This window comes from Chiloscyllium plagiosum, unplaced genomic scaffold (genome assembly GCF_037043375.1).
Source record: "Chiloscyllium plagiosum isolate Xiang-an unplaced genomic scaffold, Cpla_swu_hap1 HiC_scaffold_9, whole genome shotgun sequence".
Lineage (NCBI taxonomy): Eukaryota > Metazoa > Chordata > Chondrichthyes > Orectolobiformes > Hemiscylliidae > Chiloscyllium > Chiloscyllium plagiosum.
Window position 1 is genome coordinate 25,308,800 of NW_028270147.1, and position 23,316 is coordinate 25,332,115.

A 23,316-nucleotide genomic window follows, 5' to 3' on the forward strand; every position below is an offset into this window, starting at 1 on the left:
GGTTTAGGGGAGATGTCAGAGGTAGGTTCTTTAAAAAGAGAGTGGTTGGTGGATAGAATGCAGTGTGTTAGTAGAGTCAGATACATAAAGGGTATTTAAGTGACTCTTGGATAGGCATATGCTGTCTACCTTCTTGACCACCTTGTCTACTTTTTCAAGGAGCTATGAACTTGCATCTCAGGGTTCCTCTATATATCAATGCTCCTAGGGTCATGCCTTTGACTGAGATGGGACAGAATGAGTTTTTGAAGATCCCATCAGAGGACCCTTGGTGAGCTGCTCTCGTGCATCTTGTCCATACAGTACATGGCGGCTACAGTGTGCCAGTGATGCATTGAGTGAATATTTAACATGATGGATCAGGGCCAATAAAATGGGCTTCTCTGTCCTGAACAATGCCATATTTATTGAATATTGTTGGAATTGTACTCATCCATGCAAGCAGAGAGTATATCACCACTCTTTTACCTTCTAGTGAAGGGAGGCTTTTTAGACTAAGGAGTTTCTGAATTCTCTTGCCACCAAATTTATGTGACTGGTTCAGTTCAGTTTCTTGCCAAAGGTGACCATCAGGATGTGACAGGTAGAGGAATAGCAAAGGAAATATCATTGATTAACATGGTGAGATGGTCAGATTCTCTTTTGTTGGAGATGATCATTACCTAGCTTGTGTGGCAAGGATGTTACTACTTGTATCTCTGAATGTTATACTTATTGCACTATATTAACTTTAAGGCCATAAGACCATAAGATATCCTCCTCCTCCTCCTCCTGCTCCTCGGATGCTACCTGACCTGCTGTGCTTTTCCAGCACCACTCTAATCTAGACTCTGGTTTCCAGCATCTGCAGTCCTTGTTTATACCATCGTTTTGCAATAATGCACTTTCATTAACACAAATTCGCTGTAACACGATTGATAAATTGGGGACTCTGTTCGTGAAGTGCAAACCTTTAAAAAGTATGTTGGCTGTACCATGATTACATCGCCAACACTTTAAGTGCTGTTTCTAAAGTGCGATTTTTCTATAATGTGGGGTTGCACAACAACATAGCCATTGCGTTATCGAAGAACTACTTGTACTTGAAGTCAGGAAGGAAATCTTCTGTTTACATCTGAGACATATCTATTTGGACAACACTCCTCTGCCAAATCCATGTCTGACTGCAGTTTCATTTTGGAGAGCAAATGTAACTCCTGTCATTTTGTTTTCTGTTATCAATTGCTTTCTTATCTCTGTCTCCTCTGTCCTCTTGAATAATCATTAGAATATATTTATGGACTTTGAAAGTGCTAACAAAGCAACTTCTCTTTTTGCTGGCCAGCAACATAAAGAATTGATATTATCAGCCAGCTCTTCAAGCAATTCATTTTTCATCCTTTTGTACTTGCAAATTATAGCCAGATTTCATGTCTCAATTACTTCTCAAGAGTCTTGGATGCATTCTTTCCAAATTCTTTCCAGATAATTCTATCAAAATCTCCAAACAGAATTATATTTTTAAAACTGTACCAACCAAACTCATAATTGATGTTATCTATGAATGTGACTTGACTATCTTTCATATGATTGACCACACCATCCTTTACCAACATGTCTGCTATGTTTTCCAGATCAGTGGGATTACTGGTCTGACTACAATCAGGATTTTCCACACTTAGGCATTCTTTCTAATCTCCATAATGTACATGCCTCCAAGGATTTAAATAAAAAAGCTCCAACTTCCTCATGGATATGTCTCTCATTCGCAGCCAAGACAAGGAGGTGATTCCACCTCTTCATCTCCTCTCTTGACCACTCCACCCTCTTAGTGTTGTCCAGTTGAGTGTTACTATGGACAAAACCATTGAATTTGCCTCCAACAAACTTTGTACCCTTCTGCCTAATCTACCAGGCTAAACCAGATGGCTGATCATCTTGGTGTCCTATTAAACCCTGAGACATGTTTCTGATTTCTGATCCTCTCCATCTTAAATACTGCTTACACTCACCTCTGTAACAACAGTTGTATCTGTTTGTGCCTTGAACGATATTCAGCAGAAATTCTAATTCGTGCTTCTGTCACTGAATTGCTTAATCCATTGTATTCCTGACCAATCTGTACTTCCATAAACTTCAGATGATCTATAGCTCTGTATTTTGTACCCCAAGTACCATCACGTCCAGCTCACTTATTACGCAAGTCTTCGTGGTCCTACACCAATTGCCTGTGATTTCAAATTTAAAATTCTCATACCTGTATTTAAATCCCTATAAGCTCTCACATCACCCTTTCATTGAAATCTCCAGTCATATTTCTCCACACCTCTGCTATAAATTTGTACAACCATCACTTCTTTCACCCTGATGTTGACAGTGATACTTTCAGTCAGCTCAGTTCATCCTTTTAGCACTTTCTTCTTAAACTCCTCTCTCTGCCTCTTTTCCTTTTAGATGCTGTGTAAAACCTGGCTCATCCAGCAGACTTTTGGTCATCACCTTCTAACACTTTGTTCTTTGGCTTGCCATTCAATTTTTTTCCATATGTCTCTGTGAAGCATGTTGTGTTTTTGTCTTCCATGTTAAAGGTGTGATTTATCTGAAGGTTTTAATTATCATTAGTCTTATTACCTGAACCTTTGGAATGGGTTTCTTGACTGTATATGGTTCTTCATCAGCTTCCTGCACCACCTCATTCAGCTCCTTCTGTTTCAGTTTATGTTCTGCTATAATCTTTTTACGTTGTCCCAGGTAAGGGCCGAAACTAGGCAAATGCTGAAAAATAGCCATCAAGAGAAAATGATGTTATTAGTTTTGTTCCATAAGACCCTATACACTTATCCTGATCCTGACAATGAGCATATGTTTATAGCAAAAATGGAGATTGCTGGAAAAATGCAGCAGATCTTGCAGCAACTGTGGAGAGAAATCAGAGTTAGATTTTCGGGTCGAGTGACCCTTCCTCAGAACACGTTTATAACTTTTAATATTAAACAATAATGGAGACTAGAAAATTCAAAAAGCTGCATTTTATTTACCTTGTCTCGGTTTCAACATGCTGCTTTGTTCACTTTGGAGGAGCTGGTGTTGGACTGGGGTGGACGAAGTCAAAAATCACACAACACCACGTTCTAGTCCAACAGCTTTATTTGGAAGCACTGGCTTTCGGAGCACTGCTCCTTTGTCAGGTAGTGAATAAGGCAGGATCATAGGACACAGAATTGGTAGTAAAAGATCAAAGTGTCATACAACTGAAGTGATGTTTTGAATAAACCTACACTGCTGTTAAGTCTTTAATCACTTAGAACACTTCAGTGGTCAAGGACATTTGCCTTCGGATCTTTGGGTGATTGTCCTCCAAGGCGGATTGTGTGATAAGCAACAATGAAGAGTGGCCAAGCAGAGGCTGTTAGCCAAGTTTGGTGCTCTTGAGTATGGCCTCAACCTAGACCTTGGGTCCATGTCACACTACAGGTGACTCCCCCATACTATACACACACACACATTTACATTTGCAGATACATTATACTTTGTTCATAAAATACACCATCTGTAGGCCGTCAGTCCATGTGACATTTAATAAATTCCTACTTTGGAAATAGAACCAATTTGACTCAAGGCTGGGATACAGATTGACACTAAACTTCACATCTTTAATGTATTGTCTCAGCTGAGATGTCACTTTATTTTATAAAACCTTAAGTTATCTCAGGACTGTGACTTGAAATAAGTTCTGAGGTTTACATATTACACAATCGAAACCTGCATTCCCATTCTAAGTGATTAAAGACTTAACAGCACTCTAGGTTTGTTTAATATATCACATCAGTTGTTTGACACTTTGATCTTTTACTTTGAATCCTGTGTCCTATGATCCTGCCCCATGAGCTACCTGATGAAGGAACAGCATTCCGAAAGCTTGTACTTCCAAACAAACCTATTGGACTATAACCTGGTGTTGTGTGATTTTTCACTTTAATGCTATTACTGGAGGTCGGAAAAGGGGATTTAAGACAGGGGCAAAAGAACCGAAATTGCTGCTTTTTCATGGTTCCAAAGGACTCCACCAGAAAGTGAAATTGACAACATTTTTTTCTTGAAAGAGATGCAGTAGATTTCCACTGAGGAGTAATGTCCTGGTCGGAATCAGTTACAGTTAACTCAGTGATGGAGTAGCTACTCTCTGAGACAGAGTATCAATCCGTCCACAATGTGGACTTAGTTTAAATTGTTTCATTAATGATTCAGAATTGCTGCCAGTAGAAGTGGGCAGCCCCAGGGGTAGTCTGAACCAGAGACAAAACATTCAACGCATCACCTACATAAGGCTTTTAAATAATTTAATACGTTAGTGTTATGCTCCCCCAGTATCTCCATCAGCTACACCAGCAACAGGCTGAGAACACTTTAAATTGATTAGTAATAAACTTGAAAACATAACGTGTATATTTTGGTCTTCTTTGTTTGAAAACTAATAGAAACTAATCTTGAAATTTGAATTAGATAGTTCAGTACAGTACAGATTCACCAACCCCTTTGTCCCCACCACCTATATTCAGAAGATAGTGTGGGTTAGTGATGGGGCTGTAAACAGCATGGATCCAACTCAGGTTCTGGATTAGTGGTGCTGGAAGAGCACAGCAATTCAGGCAGCATCCGAGGAGCTTCGAATTGCTGTGCTCTTCCAGCACCACTAATCCAGAATCTGGTTTCCAGCATCTGCAGTCATTGTTTTTACCTCGTGGATCCAACTCAGACTGCCTTATTTTACTGGGAATTCAGCTTTACACAATATCAAGGCAGTACTAATCAGGGAATGAATTTAATCTAGTCAGCTTTTCTATAGCTCTGCTCATGCTGTAAGTGGAAGTGTTACTGAAAGATTGTGATGACTGGAAGTAAGGCAGAGATTCCCTGTTAATGACAGGAAGCCAGTGATTTGATGTTGTACATTACCAGCAACTTTCTTGTGGTTAATTACTGCAATTCTTCTGTTTTCATCAGGTGTCTTGGTTGCTTGCAGAGATGGTGCTGAGACACACGAGCTGTGACTTTTCAGAGCAGGTCTCACTGTATCTTCCTCTAATCAGGCAGATTGGAGGACAGTTGGTGGGCCTTTCCCTGAAACCAAGACCCTTGGGGGCAGAATTCCCACCTAGTGAGGCCTACTAGGGCAGAGACTTGAGAGGAGGCCCACTTAAGATCTGGATGCTTTCTTTTCCTCTTTGCTCTGTTTCTTTTATTTCTGCTTTCAGTTTTGTATGCAAGATGGTTGTTTTTCTTTTCTAATTCTGGTTTTCTGTACCTAAAATGGTGCCGGAGGATGGTGACTTTGTACACTTTCCACTGTACTCCTGTATCCCTGGACTTGACAGTAAAAGAGAAGGTGCTTGCCTCATGGTACTATAGCTGCACTGTTAATCCAGAGACCCAGATAACATTCTGGGGATCTGGGTTTGAATCCCACTAGGGCAAGTGGTGGAATTTGAGTTCAATAAAATATCTGGAATTAAGAATCTAATGATGGCCATGAATCCATTTATGAATGTCAGAAAAAAACCCATCTTGTTCACTCATATCCTTCAGGGAAGGAAACCGCCATCCATACCTGGTGTGGCCTACACATGACTCCAGACCCATAGCAATGCCGTTGATTCTTAACTGGCCTCTGGGCAATTAGGGATGGTCAATAAATGCTGCCTAGCCAGTGTCACCCGCATCCCGTGAATGAATAAAAAACAAAATCTAATTCTAAAAGAAGCTGGTAGATCTTGCATTTGGCATTGCCACTGAAAAGGCCACAGTTGTCACCTCAACCTCACATTGTGGGACCAAAGATCTCCGGAAAATGCTTTTTGAGAAGGATGGGGGATATCTTCTGGGGCTTGAGGGGGTCTCAGACAAGGGGATCGGAAGCAAAGGCAGATAATTGGCTCTCAGTGACCAGAGGCCATAATCTTAGAATAAGGGGTGTCACACATTTAAGGCAGAGATAAGGAGAATTTTTTTTCTCTTAGAAGGTTACGCATCTGTGGAAGGCTGGGAGGCTGCGTCCTTAAGTACATTCCAGGCTGAGCTGGACAGATTTTTAATCAGGAAGGGAGTCAGGGGTTGTGGGAATCCAGCAGGAAGGCAGAGTTGAGGATGATCACATCAGCCACAATCAAACTGAACAGCAAAGCTGATTTGATGGGCTGAATGGCCTTTTTCTGCTCCTATGTCTTATTATTGTCTAACACCCTACCTCCTGGCAAGTCCCTTGATCATGCTGAGGAAGGATCAATGGACCCAAAACATGAACTCTGATTTCTCTCCACAGATGCTGCCAGACCTGCTGCACTTTTTCAGCAATTTCTATTTTTTGAGCCTTCAGCAGTCCATAATTGACCATTTAAGGGCTTTAATCAGCAATACAGTCAGCAGGTCTAACTTCTCAACTAAACTTAATGCAGGCAGCAGTGGGAAGGCCTGGGTTTCTGTACAGCACCACATAATTCAATAGCCTTCAGGCTTCTGGGACAAGATTCAATCCCCTTTGTTGCTGATAGCAGTGAATCAGAGATTATCATACTTTATTAAAACTGAGTCAGATGTCACATGAACCAGGTTATGAAGAGCTTATGCATGAAACATCAACTCTCCTGCTCCTCGGATGCTGCTTGATCTGCTGCGCTTTTCCAGCACCGCACTTTTCGACTCTGACTCTCCGGCATCTGCAGTCCTCACTTTCCCCTGACACCAGGTTATCGTTCAACAGGTTTATTTAAAATCATAAGCTTTCAGAGCGCTGCTCCTTTGTCAGGTGACGAAGGGGCTTCGCTCCGAAAGTTTGTGATTTTAAATAAAGTTAGAGTCATAGAGTCATACAGATGTACAACATGGAAACAGACCCTTCGGTCAAACCCGACCATGCAGACCAGATATCCCAACCCAATCTAGTCCCACCTGCCAGTACCCGGCCCATATCCCTCCAAACCCTTACTATTCATATACCCATCCAAATGCCTCTTAAATGTTGTAATTGTACCAGCCTCCACCAAATCCTCTGGCAGCTAATTTCATACATGTACCACCCTCTGCGTGAAAAAGTTGCCCCTGAGGTCTCTTTTATATCTTTCCCCTCTCACCCTAAACCTATGCCCTCTAGTTCTGGACTCCCGGACACTAGGGAAAAGACTTTGTCTATTTATCCTATCCATGCCCCTCATAATTTTGTAAACCTCTATAAGGTCACCCCTCAGCCTCCGACGCTCCAGGGAAAACTGCCACAGCCTGTTCAGCCTCTCCCTGTAGTTCAGATCCTCCAACCCTGGCAACATCCTTGTAAATCTTTTCTGAACCCTTTCAAGTTGTTGGACTATAACCCGATGTCATGTGATTTCTGAACTTGTCCACCCAGTCCAACATTTGTATCCCCACATCACGGCGACTATTAAAACTGAGGTGAGGATGCCCCAGGATTACAGTACACAGTGACTAGATCACAGTGTCAAGATTATTTAAATATTGCATACTATTTAGTGGTTTTTATTGATACCTTGGGAATCAAATCCCACAAAATCTATCCATTGTTCTGACATCTTGACACAAATAAAGAGAGTCGACAAGACAGTCTGGGAGAGGAAATAGAAAAATAAGCACTGGATCTTAAAACGAGAACTGGTCAATTCAGGAGTGAAATCAGGAAACAATTTGTTTTGTATGCAGTAGAGGGAATCTAGAAATCTGTCAAGCCCAAAGGAAGTGGAACGTGGTAAAGTTGAAGATTTTAGGATTGAAATGGATATATTTTTGTTAGGTAAGGATGTCAAAAGAGGCTCCTATGACCATCGTTTTCCAAACTTCTCTGGCTACAGGCATCGTATCAAAGGACCAGAGGACTGCTCCTGCACAGTTGTTTAAAAAGGGAAGAGAAATCAACTGAGTCATGATCACAGAATGGTTACAAAACAATCAGTCCACTGTGTCAGCACCACATCTTAAAAAGAGCCATTTCTCTTGTGTTACTCTATAGTCTTTCCCCCTAGTCCTACACATTCTTCCTTTTCAGACAAGAATCGAATTTCCTCCTAACACCTTGACTGAACCTACTTCCACCATATTCTCAGGCAGTGCATTCCGGATTCCAAGCACAGACTGCGTGAAAAGGGATTATCTCATATGCCTTTCTTTTTGCCAATTTCCTTAGTCCTGTGCCACCTTGCTTCTGATCCTTCTACAAATGGGAAATATTTTTCCCTAACTACTTTGTCCGGGCCCCTCAGGATTGCATATATCTCTGTCAAATTTCTTTGCAACCTTCTCTTCACCAATGAAAGCAGTCCCAATGCCTACAATCTCTCCATGTAACTCAATTACAGCCAGCCTTACCTCAGCAGTGGGAAAGTCATTGGGAAAAATCAGAGGCTTTACTCATCATTGAGAAGGGCTCAGATTAATGAAATTCTGTCAGCATGGATTATTCTGGAAAGGTCACATTTCCTTTGTCAACCATGCCTGACATTTTTAAGAGGTAACAAAGAGGATTGATGAGGGGTTTTATGGTTTGATGTTTTCTGTGTCATCCCAACATCCGCCTGTACCTGTGTTTTTGTTTTTGCTGCTGTTTACCTATTATTTTCTATGCTACTTAACTCTGTGATCTGCCTGTATTGCTTGCAAGACAAAGCTTTTCACTGTGCCTCGGTACACGTGACAATAAGGTGAAAGTGAGGACTGCAGATGCTGGAGATCAGAGTCCAGATTACAGTGGTGTTGGAAAAGCACAGCAGGTCAGGCAGCATCTGAGGAGCAGGAAAATCAACATTTCGGGCAGGAGCTCCTGCCCGAAACGTCGATTTGCCTGCTTCTCGGATGCTACCTGACCTGCTGTGCTTTCCTAGCACCACTCTAATCTTGACACATGACAATAAATTCAATTCAATTCAATTCTTGGTGGATTTTGATAAGGTTTTAACAAAGCCCACATTAGAGACTGGCTAGGAAAGTAAAAGCCTTTGTGATCAAAGGAAAATTGCATGTAGGATTCAAAGTTGGCTCAGTGACAGTAAGCACAATGTGATTATTACATTTTTTTAAACAATTGAAAGGTTATTTAGAATGGATGACTGAATATTACGTCATTTGCTTTCCATGGTATTACAACAATGGTTTTGACATTTGACTAAATATGGAGTCATGATTATGAAGTTTGCACCTATTACAAAAATTAACTGTATGATTTACAGTGAGTAAGGATACAGTGAACTGCAGCAAGAGACCAATGATCACTTCAGATGTCTCAAGAAACCCCAACTAAATCCAGACATCTATGAGCTACTGCATTTGACAAGGGTAAACCTAGAAACAAAAGATACAGTAATTGGTGGGATTCTGAAAAGTGTAGAGAGGGATGTTGGAGAGTGCATGCTCACAGAATCTTGGGAAGTAAAAGACGTACATAACGTGGGTAAGAAGGCACACCGGATAGTGCCTGTATTAGCTCAGACAAAGCATGTAAGAATAGTGAAGTTATGCTAAAAGTGTATAAAATATTAGTTAGACTTCAACAAGAGTGCAGTCCTGATCACCATATTATAGGAAGGATCCTGGAGAAAGTATAAAGGCAATTTACCAGAATATTGGTAGGATTGGACAATGTTAACTTTCAGGAAAGAGTCAAAGGATGGGGATTGAGTTCTTTAGAACAGAGGAGGCTGAAGGGAGGTTTAATTGAGGTATATTGAGGAAATTGAGGGTGGTGTGTATATGGAATGAGCTGCCAGAGGAAGTGGTGGAGGCTGGTACAATTACAACCTTTAAAAGGCATCTGGATGGATGTATGACTAGGAAGGGTTGAGAGAGATATGGCCAAGTGCTGGCAAATGACCAGTTGGACCGAAGGGTCTGTTTCTGTGTTGTATATCTCTATGACTCTGTGACTCTATATAAGTCTATGAGGAGTCTAAATACAATGGAGAAGTAGGTCCCATTTCCTTTAGCAAAGAGGTTAATAGTTGGAGTCAGAGATTTAAAATAGCTGACAGAAAGATTGAAAGAGAGTCAAGCGGTGCACTTTTTACCCAAAGAATGCTATGGCACCTGGAAGGGTAGTGGAGGCAGTAACCCTCATCAAATTTCTAAAAAAGCACTTTATTTGTGGTGTAACATACACACCAATACAGCAAGAACTGAAACTGAATGATAGGCTGATCATTCTTTTTCACCAGCAAGGTCAACATTTTCTGCAACAAGTCTCCTTTTATTTATTCCTTCTTGGGTACTCTGTCATCCCAAATCCACACCTCAGATGCAACGTTATTACTCCCCTGTTGCTAGCTCAGGTCTGACCCCTTTCAAAAAAGCATAATTTTCCCTTTGTCTGCAGACAGTCTGCTGAAGCTGTATAATTTGTCCTTTTTTTTAAGAGAGAGGTGAAGAGCAATCTGTGGTAACGTAAACAGCTTGTGAAGTCTTGGGTTTTTTTAAAAAGCTGGAGCAATAGAAGCAGCCTGGATGGGCGTGACCAGCTTTCATAGACCAAGATTTCTAATTTTTCTTTCGCTTTTACATTCAGCAGAACCTGCTGGAGTCTTGAAGAAGGAGAAGCTACTTTCTCCCCTCTCTAGGTTACAGCTAGAAGCTGGGGTTTTTCTTCTTACTGCGGACATTGAATGTGAGAAAATCTGATTTCTAAATTTGCCTTTTTGCCAATAGAGTGTTTATATTGGGGCAGTTAATTAGTAATGGTTACTGTATCTATTATTTTGTTATGTGTTCCAGTTAAGCTATTCTAAATTCTGCTTTCTTTTGTTGTATTTTAACTGTTGTGTTTGAATAAATTATGTTTCACTTAGCATCAAGTAGTTTGACCAGTCAAATTGCATGTGGAACACAGCACTTTACATCTGCCTTTAAATCTGAAAAAGTTAGGATCTAGTCTATCCACTTAAAATATTTTGAGGGAGCCTGGTGTGGTCTATAATAGCAGTCACTGCTGATTTCATTATATGCATTAACTACCCCATTTTACTCCACCACTGCCTTACCTATCAAGCATACCTTCTGAGGGCTAATCTTGCTAACCCTCACCTGCCCAACTACCTCCTCCTAGTATTGACCATCTGGACACATGCCAATCACATAATTGCCAGCCTGAGTTAAAACTGATTTGCAAGAATCAAAGTGTTTTCTAATATTATTTAAAAGCTTGAGAATGTATCATATGTTAGAGAATATGCAAACTTATTAAAGGTACATCAATCAGGTCTAGCACAATTTCTAACACGAAGAATGGTTTGTCAGCAAGTTTGCTTGTTTTAAAACACATATAAAAATGCTACAGATGCATTCTTAACTGCTGGCTATTTTCAACCAACCAAAAACAGCTATTTTTTGGCAAATTTAACAATGGTAAAATCACCATATCAATACAAGAGATTTTAAGATTTGAAAACAGAGCACAATACATGTTTGTTGTTGTTTACTTAGAAGAATCAAAGCAGCTTTTGTGACAGATGTGCACGTTCAGATATTGTTGGTTATTTTAGCCAAGCCTATCCCTTGGGTCCCATCACTGATGTATTAGGTCTCACTAGAGGTGCTAAATCCATCCCATCTGTAGATAATGAACATTTTCAGTTAAAAACTCTCTCCAGCTTCTGAAAAGTATTAGGTGCTAGTTAAAGGTCGACACTATAATGAATCATCTGATGTATGTGTACGAACAAAAAACAGGGAAGCCTTCATTGAAGAAAAAAAAGCACTGTGAACATAATTGATTCTCAGCCAACTCTTTACTAATTGAGATGCTCATAAGGTAAAATATTACATTGATGCTACATTAAAATACCATAATGTGCCTGTCAAGAGCATTATCAGCCAAAGGTTTCCATATTAACCATATGCTTAAATGCTTCAAAATTATTTAAATACTTAATTTTAAGATCAGTAAAGAAAGCTTCTGCAAAGTGGGTGTAGCTAGTTTGTAATATCCTTGCTGTATCAATTTAGATTAGAGAGGTGCTGGAAAAACATTCAGGTGCTGCCTGACCTGCTGTGCTTTTCCAGCACCACTCTAATCTGGACTCTGATTTCCAGCATCTGCAGTACCCACTTCTGCCCTGTATCTATTTAGAAACAATTCCATAATACATTGATACATGAACGTACAAGATGTTATCAGGAAAACTTCAAACTGGACCATGAATGTTTGGCATAGGTAGTCAGATTTTGCACATTACTCGTTATCAGAACATAATATTGTTGACTTAAAGATAAGTGTATATATTAACACACACAACTTATGTAATTTATACCATTAAACAAATAATAAGACTAAAATTATGTTCCCAACCATGCACTGAGTTCATCTGCCTTACCTGTTAGGCCTCTTGCAATGAAATAAGTGCAGTTTAATTTATCAGTCCTGCTTCGTTCTCTGCTTTGACCCTGACTAGTTGACTTGCCCCTTATATAGGATTTGCTGAAGAACTAAAATTGTTGATGATATTCAAGAGCTTCGTGACCTTGAATGAGTCCTATGGACATTACTGTATGTGCTGAAGATGGCTTGTTTTCTGTACTGGCTGTTTGTTACAGTGACTAAGAGAGGGTTTTGTTCTGAGTTGTCGGACTTCACCTCAGACCAGGATCGTGGACGGTGCCAGGAACAAATCTAAGCCTCCAGACCAGCCGTCGACCGAGGGCTACCTGATGGGCAGGATAGCATGAGGCTCATTGCTTTCTTTTACTTCCTTTCTCATCTTTTTTAAAAATTACTTAATAGATAGTCATATTTCAGTCTTCTTTTCCCCTTTCTTTTCCAATTTTCATTATTACTCAAGAAATGTTAATATTTAAACAAATTGCTTTAGTCGGGTCTTCTCTTAACCACATTTAACCGAGTTGAAACAAACTGCTTAGATACACTCTGTGATCCAACACACCCCTTTTTCCAAATGTAAGTCTCAGTCTGGTCTGTTTCCTCCTCTGGGTTCCATTCTCTCCATTCTCCCCACCCCCTCATCTTACTAGTTTAAATCCTCCCAAGCAGCTCTAGCAAATCTCATCAGTATATTAATCCATTTCCAATTCAGGTGCAATCCATCCTCCACTTCTACACCAGATGAGATTTCAATGATCCAAAAATATGAATTCTTCTCCCCTACACCAGTTCATTCATCTGCTCTTTCCTCCTATTCTTATCCTCACTGTGACATATGTTTGGGAGGGACTTGCTCCAGGAATCCATGAATTCTCATAGCTTCAGGTTCAACATGGACAAGGAAGCCTCCTGCTGATTACCACATACCATCCTCCCTCAGCTGATGAATTGGTACTCCTCCATGTTGAACAACACTTAGAGGAAGCACTGAGGATGGCAAGGGGCACAAAACGTACCTTGGGTGGTGGATTTCAATGCCTACCACCAAGAGCGGCTTAGCAGCAGCACTACTGATTGAGCTGGTTGGGTCTTAAAGGACATTGCTGCGAGACTGGGTCTGTGGCAAATGGTGAGGGAACCAATAAGAGGGAAAAACATACTTGACCTCATCCTGACCAATCTGCTAGCTGCAGATACATCTGTCCATGACAGTATTGGTAAGAGTGACCACTGCACAGTCCTTGTGGCAACAAAGTCTCGCCTTCGCATTGAGAATACCCTCCATCATGTTGTGTGTCACTGTCACCGTGCTAAATGGGACAAATTTTGAACAGATTTAATAATTCAAGACATGGCATTCATGAGGCATTGTGGGCCACCAACAGCAGCAGGATTGTACTCTCGCACAATCTGCAACCTCAGGGCCTGGCACATCCTCCACTCAACCATTACATCAAGCCAGGGGTTCAACCCTGGGCTAATGGAGAGTACAGGAGGGCATACAAGGAGTAGTACTGGGCATGCCAAAATATGAGGTGTCAACCTGGTGAAGTTACAAAACAGGACAAGTTGTATGCCCAGCAGCATAAGCAGAAGGAGACAGTCAGAGCTAAAACATACTGCAAACGACATATCAGATCTAAGCTCTGCAGTTCTGCCACATCCAGTCATAAAAGGTGGTGGACAATTGAACAACTTACTGAAGAAGGAGGATCCACACATATTCTTGTCTTCAACGAGGGAAAAGCCTAACACATTAGTGCAAAAGATAAGGATGAAGTATTTGCGGCATTCTTCAACCAGAAGTGCCGAATGGATGATTCATTGGTGTCCTCCAATGCTCTCCAGCATCACAGATGCCAGTCTCCACTCCAGGTGATATCAAAAGATTACAGCTATGGATACTGCAAAGACTATAGGACCTGACAACATTCCAGCAATAGTACTGAATAATTTTGCTCTGAAACTTGCTGTTCCCCTATTCAAGCTGTTCCCTCACAGTTACAACAGTGGCATCTACCAGACAATGTGGAAAATTGCCCATTATGTCCTGTACATAAAATGCAGGAAAAACCCAACCTTGCCAATTAACACCCCATTAGTCTACTCTTAATCATCATCAAATTGATGGGAGGTGTCATCATTAGTGCTATCAAGCAGCACCTGCTCAACAATAATCTGCTCAGTGACACCCATTTTGGGCTCTGCCAGGGGAACACTCAGCTCCTGACTTCCTTACAGTCTTGAATTCAAACATGGATAAAAGAGCTGAATTCCAGAGGTGAGGTGAGAATGACAGCCCCTGTTATCAAGGTTGCATTCAACTGAGTGTAGTAGCAAGCAAAATTGGAATTAATGGCTGTCAGGGGGCAAACACTCTGCTGATTGGAGAATGGCACACAGGAAGATGGTCGTGATTGTTGGAGGTCAGTCATCTCAGCTCCAGGAAATCTCTGCAGGAGTCCTTCAGGGTAGTGTCCTAGACCCAACCATCTTCAACTACTGCATCAATAAATTTCCCACCATCATAAGAACAGAAGTGGGGATGTTCGCTGATGATTGCACAATTTTCAGCATCATTCACAACTGCTGATATACTGAAGCAGGCCATGTTCAAATGGAATGAGATCTGGAAAATATTCAGGCTTGGGCTGACAAATGGGAAGTAACATTTATGCTGTGCAAATGCCAGGCTATGAGCATCACTGATAAGACAATCTAATCACTGTTCCTTGACATTCAATGGTGTTACCATCACTGAATCCCTCATTATCAACATTCTGGGGTTATCATTGACCAGAAACTCAACTGGACTCACCACATAAATGCAGTGGCTGCAAAAGCAGGTCAGAGATTTGGAGTATTGCAGCGAGTAGCTCACCTCCTCACTTCGCAAAGCTTGCCCATCATCAACAAGCAACAAGTCAGGAGTGTGATGGAATACTCCCCACATGCCTGGATGAGTGCAACTCCAATAACACTCATGAAGCTTAACGCCATCCAGGCCAAATTAGCTCACTTGATTGGCTTTACATCCACAAGCATTCACTCCCTCCACCAGTGAGTATTATCCAGAAGAAGCACTGCAGAAATTCACCCAAGATCCTCAAATTGAAACTTCAAAACCCACGATCTAGAAAGACAAGGGCAGCAGATACATGGGAATACTACCACCTGCACATTCCCCTCCAAGCCACTCACCATCCTGTCTGGGGAATACATCACGATTCCTTCATTGTTGCTGGTCAAAATCTTCAAATTCCCTTCCTAATGGCATTGTGGGTCAACCCACAGTCGGTGGACTGCAGTGATTCAAGAAGGCAGCTCACCACCACCTTCTCATGGGCAACTAGGGATAGACAATAAATGCTGGTCAGCCAGCAACACTCATATCCCACAAATGAATAGAAAAAGGTGTCAATTGCTGAAACACAGATCCTGTTCATTTGATGGTATAGTTAAATTGTACTGCCTAAATCTGATCGTAGGTTTTTCTGGTGTCTTTCTGTCAGCCACTATTTCTTGCAGCTTCTCAGTGGGATCAGTAAGTGTACTGAGCTAGTCCTTCTCATCAATGTGCTTAAATCAGGACTGAATGAAGGTCTTGCTACAAATATGCTGCAATAGGAAACCAGTTCTATCCCTGCTCAGAGGCTAAGCTAGCTGCATCAAATTGTGTTCAGTCTTGTAACACATTTTGTCTGTTTAAATAAGCCAATACTTCAGTGCATTACCGAGAGTGCGCTGCACTGATAGAAATGCTTTCTTTCAGATATTATACCGAGGCCCCTTCTGGTCTCCCAATTGGAAGTAAATGCTTCCACAGCAATATTGATAGAACAATGCTTTCAAAATTACACTTGAGAGAGGGATAGTGTTGTGGTAATGTCACTGAATGAGTAACCAAGAAATCTGGGATAAGGTTCATAACCTTCACAACTTAATAAAATCTGGAATGAAAAGCTAGCCTAACGATGACTATTGATTGTCACAACAAAATAGCCATCTGGTTCACTAATGTTCTTTCGGGAAGGAAATCCAACAGAATACAAGTTGTCAGACTTGGACTGTTAACTCTCTTTCTCTCTTCACAGATGCTGCCAGACCTGCTCAGTTTCTCTAGTACCTTCCGTTTTTTATTTCAGATTTCTGACATCTGCAGTGCTTTTGTTAAGGAAATCTGCCATCCTTACTTGGTCTGGTCTACATGTGATTCCAGACCAATTGTAAAGTAGTTGACTCTGAAATGTCCTCTGGGCATTTAAGGATGGGCAATAAATGCTGGCCTTTCTAGCAATGCTCACACCTCATGAGCAAAAAAAATACGTTATAAAGCATTTTGCGGCATCCTGAGGCCATAAAAAGTACTCTTTCAATATAAATCTCACACGTTTTCTTTTCATTTCCTTTTGACAAAAACATAATAGATTAAGAATACAAGAAATTTAATACAGTATAATTTTAAAGCTTTCAAATAAATCAGGTTATTTCATCGCTTGTTCTGTTAAATCCAACTTTGCAGTTGACTATAGGCTTCAGGGCGGCACGGTGGCTTGGTGGTTAGCACTGTTGCCTCACAGCACCAGGGTCCCAGGTTCAATTCCAGCCTTGGGTGACTGTCTTTGTGTAGTTTACACATTGTCCGCATGGGTTTGCTCTGGTTTCATCCCACAGTCCAAAGATGTGCAGGTCAGGTGAATTGGCTATGCTAAATTGCCCACAGTGTGAGGCGCATTCATCAGAGTGAAATGGGTCTGGGTGGGTTTCTCTTTGAAGGGTTGGTGTGGATTGGTTGGGCCAATGGGCCTGTTTCCACACTGTAGGGAAGCTAATCTAAATATCTTGGGAAAGAAATCTGTGAAATTTGCTAACTGGGTATAACATAGTAAAATCAAAGCAGGGGCTAATGGACTGCTTCCCTTTATTTTCCCATGGGAAAGATTTCACAGACAACTACAATTAATGGGGCAGTTAATTGGCACTAATTGCTATTAGGCGGAATTGTTTGGCGACTCTTGGAAATGACTCAACTTCCAATTGCAACCACAGCACTGGGACTTGTGAAAATCGCCTCTCTGGCAATTCTGGCAGAGTTATGGTTGGCCAGACTGTAATATGTGATTCCGATACACCTCCCATGTCTTTGGATAGTACTCAATTTATAGCATCTGTACTTTACATTTGAATAATTTTCTTAGGCATTTCCAATAGTATAAATATTCCTATTGGAACTCTCCTAGCTTGTTGAGGATGGTTAAAATTATTTTGTATTTGATATGTAGCAGGAATGTTCTATGTCCTCTAAACAATTTTGATGATATTTAATTACTTTCTTCTTGCACTGGTGGTGAGCAATGAATGGTTAAATATTTGTTAATGTGAGCAATTATCCAAGTTGTTGTTGATTTGCATATACTGACTGGAACTTTTAACTTCAGTGGAAAGGAAACATACAGGTTACAAAACAACAGTGAGAGCTACATAAAGAGAGTATAAAAAAGAACTTGCAAGAGATATCAGGATGAACACAGATAACTGTTACAACTATATTAGGAAAATCACCATGGTTAAAAGCAATGTGAGTCCCTTACAAACTGATAATGACAATACTATAAATGAAAATGAGAAAATTATGAACACATTAAACATTATTTTTAATCAGCATTTAAATAGAGGGTTTCAGGGACAGGTACTCACTATTACTGATAAAAAGCAACTTAAGAATAATTTAGAAAATAATGGCACTGAAGACAAGAAGCCTCCAGGACTTAATAGTCTCCATCCCTGCATTTGAAAGGAAGTGAGAACATTACAGACGCCCCAGTGATGATCTGCCAAAGTTCTCATGATTCAGAAACCATTTGTTTTAATTAGACAATTGCCCATCAAGCCACAAGTGATGAGAGAAAGCAAAGACTTATGGACTAGTTAGTCTAATGTCTGTTCTCAGGGAGATTACAAAAGTCTATAAAGAAGACAAGGGAGACTGAACACCTTCTGAATGTTCAGCTGTTTAGAGAGCGCTGCCATGGATTTGTTAAGGGTAGTTCATGCCTGATGAAGCTGATTGACTTTTCTTAAAAAGGTGACTGAAGTAGGGCAGGGATATGGCTATTGATGTTATTGATGTAGACTTCCAGAAGGCAGATGATAAAATCCCACAGAGAATATTGTTCGCTAAATACAAAGCTTTGGAAATTGGCTGAGTGGTTGCTGACAGAGCTGGGATAGTGGACAGATACTCTAATCGGTCAGATATCAATTTTGGTGTTCCATAAGGATCTGTAATGGTGACTTAACTATTCACTGTCTTCATTAATAGCTTAGGTGGCAGGCAGAAAGCCACATTTCCATGACACAGAGATAGGTGGTTGTGTAGTCAGTGTAGGTAATAACACAAAATTGCTAAATATTAAAGAAATAAGCAAATGTGTTTCAGTGCAGGCTGTGCAATGTATGACTGTGAGATCACACACCTTGGTATTATCACAGCTGATGTTGGATTTTATGGGCTACCTGTAGATGAGAAAGTGGATGGGTAGACCTATAAAATAGATATTAGTATTGTACCACCCTACCTCCACATCCTGGCACCCTCGACCTCTGTACCATTAATGGTAAATGTGGCAGATAGGCTGCCTGCTTGTGCAACTATTGATGCCCTCAAATGGGCAATTAATGCTTACTTAATGGCCTCATGCCAATGTCGCTCAGGTAGTGCGAAGATCTGCATCCAACAGACAGCTTGGCAGGTTTTCCTTCTGGCTGTTGGCCAATGGAAGGGAGCGGTATCTCTTTTCCAGGTCACTGGCATCAGAGGCTCGCCCTTACAGTTTTCACTACCCACTTCAATATTCCCCACCACTGCCCTATCTAACACTGTCCTGATAGCAAACTTTCCATGGCCTGGCTGTGATTTCGGCCAATTGCTGATCACTTCCACCTTGCTTTAGCTGTAGCACTGGCGTGGCATTACTCCTGGTGACACAGCAGAGCTGTCAGCTTCCAGCAAACCAGGAACTCCATGAGGCAGGATTTCCTCCTGGGAAGTGGGAATAGTTTTGCCTCATAACGATTGAAGGCCTGCTGATGAAAACATTAAGAAGGCACTTGCAAGTCAAATGGATTGCCTTGTCTGGAAGTCAAAGTGTTTCATGATATTAAGAGCAGTTGAGAGGTTAGAGAGAAACATTTGCTAATGGCAGAAGATTCTAGGTCTAGAGGGCATGGTATAAATGACACAGCTAAACATTTCACAAAATACTTACAATATATTCACTAGATCAATTCAGTGGAAATATAAAGTATAAAAATAATAATGTTTGTGTCGTTTTGATGTGATGTGACATGATTTTTACACATCAAAGAATACCATCACTGGATGAGTTGTTTTCTCTGTGGTACTGGCAGCTTAATCACATTCAGATGACATAACTTTCAGTGCTTTTATAGATGGCCATCTTTGTGACATGAGAGCGTTCACCATTGAATTCAATTTCATACTTGTAACGGTGATGGAAAATGTGTGAGATTAGATCGTGTAACCAAAATACATTCGATTAATACAGTCATTTTACAGGCTGCAGGTATAACACAAACTGAAGAAAGATTAAATGTGGGTACCATCACTACAGGGCAAGTAGACTTGGGCAGTATGTATGGCACTGTATATTACTGACAGTCTAGGAACAACAGTTTTTCAAGTCTACAATATCAGTGACTGCAATGTATTTTTGTAATAAATAGACTACTTAACTGCAAGTACACTGACCCAGAAAATAGTTGGAAAAATAAGATGAGTTCAAGGCACACCCCCTTCTCCCGTCCATTAATTGTGAATAAACACTCTGCTGATTTGCAATAAGGAGGAAATATACCATCAATTGAGAATGACCACAGATTGATGAACAATTTTCTCTACCACCAGTCTTGGCGGCACGGTGGCACAGTGGTTAGCACTGCTGCCTCGCAGCGCCAGAGACCCGGGTTCAATTCCCGCCTCAGGCGACTGACTGTGTGGAGTTTGCACGTTCTCCCCGTGTCTGCGTGGGTTTCCTCCGGGTGCTCCGGTTTCCTCCCACAATCCAAAGATGTGCAGGTCAGGTGAATTGGCCATACTAAATTGCCCGTAGTGTTAGGTAAGGGGTAAATGTAGGGGTATGGGTGGGTTACGCTTCGGCGGGTCGGTGTGGACTTGTTGGGCCGAAGGGCCTGTTTCCACATTGTAATGTAATCTAATCTAATCTAGTCTTGTAAAAAACAAGAGCTTACTGTCAATGTCTCCATGAATATTAAGAAATTGCTGGATGCATGTCATCAATCCAAGTACTTGTCATAAGAGGCATTGAAGACCAATATCTGATGTTGTAAGGATGCTGTTAATATGACTTAAGGTTCTAGTATGCCACTCAACCTTGGAGGACCAATAAAGGACCACTTAATACTGTGGGATCCCCAACTCCTTTTGGTTCTTTCTAGAGGTTTATCTTAAATTTGCTTTTCCCTCTGCCTTCTACATTTCTGTTTTTTAATCCTATTTCTTTCTCATTCATTATTTTGCTTTCTGTGCCTTGTTGGACTCTAATGCACCATGTTTCATTCTGTTTTACACTGTGTCCCTTTCTTGATCTATAAATTCCATTAATCTGAAAAAAAAACACTCCATTAGACTTGAGGTTCATGAGCTATCAGATGCCCTACTGATATCACCAGACTGTTATGAATTCACATCTCCAGTAATTGTGACAGTAAAAAATAAATTCTATTCACTTCCATGTGACTTTCCATTGATTTTGGGGCCTTTATTCTCAAATTTCCATTTATTTAACAGCAAAGTAAGAATATTGATGAGGGGAGGTCATGGCCTAGTGCCATTATTGTTATGAGACTATTAATCCAGAAACTCAGCTAATGTTCTGGGGACCCGGGTTTGAATCCCATTGTGGCAGATGGTGAAATTTGAATTCAATTAATAAAATTCAAATCTGTAATCAAATCTAAACAATCTCCTGATGACCATGAAATCATTGTTGATTGTTGTAAAAAAAAAACATTTGGCTCTCTAATGCCTTCATGGAAGGAAATCTGCCATCTTCATCTGGTCTAGTCTACATGAGATTTCAGATTCATGTACCCCCTCTGAAATGGCTGAGCAAGCCACTCAGTTCAGCGGCAGTTAGGGACATGGCAATAAATATTGGCCAGTCAGCAACTCCCAGTAGTAAATGAAAAACTGTGTACCATGTGCCAATCGTTCGACACAGACTTGCAATTGTTCTGGTTAATCTCAGCTGGATCACTACAGGCATCAGGCTTAGGTTCAGTGCCTCTCCCCGAGGAGAGTGGGAACACCCATGATGAATTATCTCTTGTGTATTGTTTAATAGGTGCTTCAGAGAAGCCTCATTGAGTTTGAAACAACGTTGCTCACTTACTTCTTCAGCTGTAGTTGCAGCATGACCAAGACTGAATGAAAGGTGAAAAATATCATGCTACTTCTGAGGGAGTGTGATTGAGAATGTCAAAGGACAAATCTTCATCTGCCTGCTCCATTAGCTGACACTGGCTTAAGGTGAAAGCACCAAGGATGCTGAAGAGGCATCGTGCAGTCACTCCGGTTATTCCATCCCTGTGATCTAATGACATTTTCATTTTGATGAAATGAAATCCTTTCCCAATTCTTAAGGGCACAGTAGGAACATGGATATTGTCAATGACGCAATGAGGCTGAGCATTTTAGGGAAGGCAGGTACTTGATTAAACTGAAAGTCCACTTATGATTCCTTTTAATGGAAGAAGTAACAGAGAGGTTGCATTTGTAAAGAAGACTCCTAATGACTTGTGGAACAGGATTGAGGGTTTAAATGGCCTATTCCTGCTCTGATATTTTGTTGCTCTGCTGAAATCTGATTCTCACAAAAATGACCTGTGCTGGATGTAGCATAATGCACCTTAGTGACTGCAATAAAACAATTTATCTTCAGATTTAGTTGTATTTTAACACATACTTTTTGACGAGAGCTATATAATATGTATTATAATTTTGGGTTGGAGTTTTACAGTTGAATGTGGACAGTTTTGTGATGTTCATTTTTTAAAAAGATCAGAAAGTCAATTTGGAACAGTGACTTAAATACCTGTGTCTAGTTGAATGCATAGAAAAATAAATCCTTGTAATATCTTTGGATAAAATGTTTGTATTATTGGGGTTATGGCAGGCAAGGTAAATACATTAAGATAATTAGCATAATATTGACTTAAGAACAGAAATTTCAAAGTCCAGTTCCGACAGACGTAAAGTTAAATTTAAATGGTTTCCTCCCAGCAGTAGATTCAGGTTCAATTCAGGGAATTGAGAAAAACTCAGCAAAAGTGAGTTTTCCTTTATGTTGCTTTTGACTCAGAAAACATGACTATGAATCTTCAATTGATCGAACTGAGAAAGCTTAGGCCAATCACATTCGGAGAGGTATGTGCCAGCAGACTTGGAATGAATAGCAAAATTGTCTCCATAGTTCAAGAAAAAGAAACAGGAAACAATTAAGATTTAAAAACTTAAGATAGGAGTAAAATTTCCTTGAGGTTGAGTTTGTGTCATTTACGATGTCGGGAAACAGATTAAAACTGTCTTCTCTGTATATAGCTTTGCTTGTTTATTTCTTTTTTGATATTATAAACTGATAGAGATGCAGTTTTGTGTAAATATGCTTCAGGGACTAACCACCATTTTAACCAACTGCTAGAAACTAAACATAATGATCCATCAAGCCATCTTTCATTCTGGAATCTGACTTGTCCAGTATTTGTATCAGCTAGGAACTCAATAGTTTTATTTGACAAAAAACAAACTCTGATCTTCGACCTCTCCCCCCAATCTCACATGTATGGGCGGGGGGAAGTGCTGAGGCAAGCATTTATTATTAGCTTGTCTTTCCTTTGTTTCCTTTTAATTTCCCAAAACAAAGGTTCATATA

The 23,316-nt window shown here is 40.5% G+C and overlaps 1 protein-coding gene across 1 annotated transcript in view; it reads right to left on the bottom strand.

The window, feature by feature from the left end:
• LOC122554210 (dihydropyrimidine dehydrogenase [NADP(+)]-like) overlaps positions 1-23,316 on the bottom strand; it is a 739,011-nt gene that overhangs the window by 34,629 nt on the left and 681,066 nt on the right. The window contains exon 21 of the mRNA XM_043698867.2: positions 2,611-2,754. Within this exon, the coding sequence (XP_043554802.2) occupies positions 2,611-2,754 (144 nt within the window). The remainder of the gene's footprint in view (positions 1-2,610; positions 2,755-23,316) is intronic.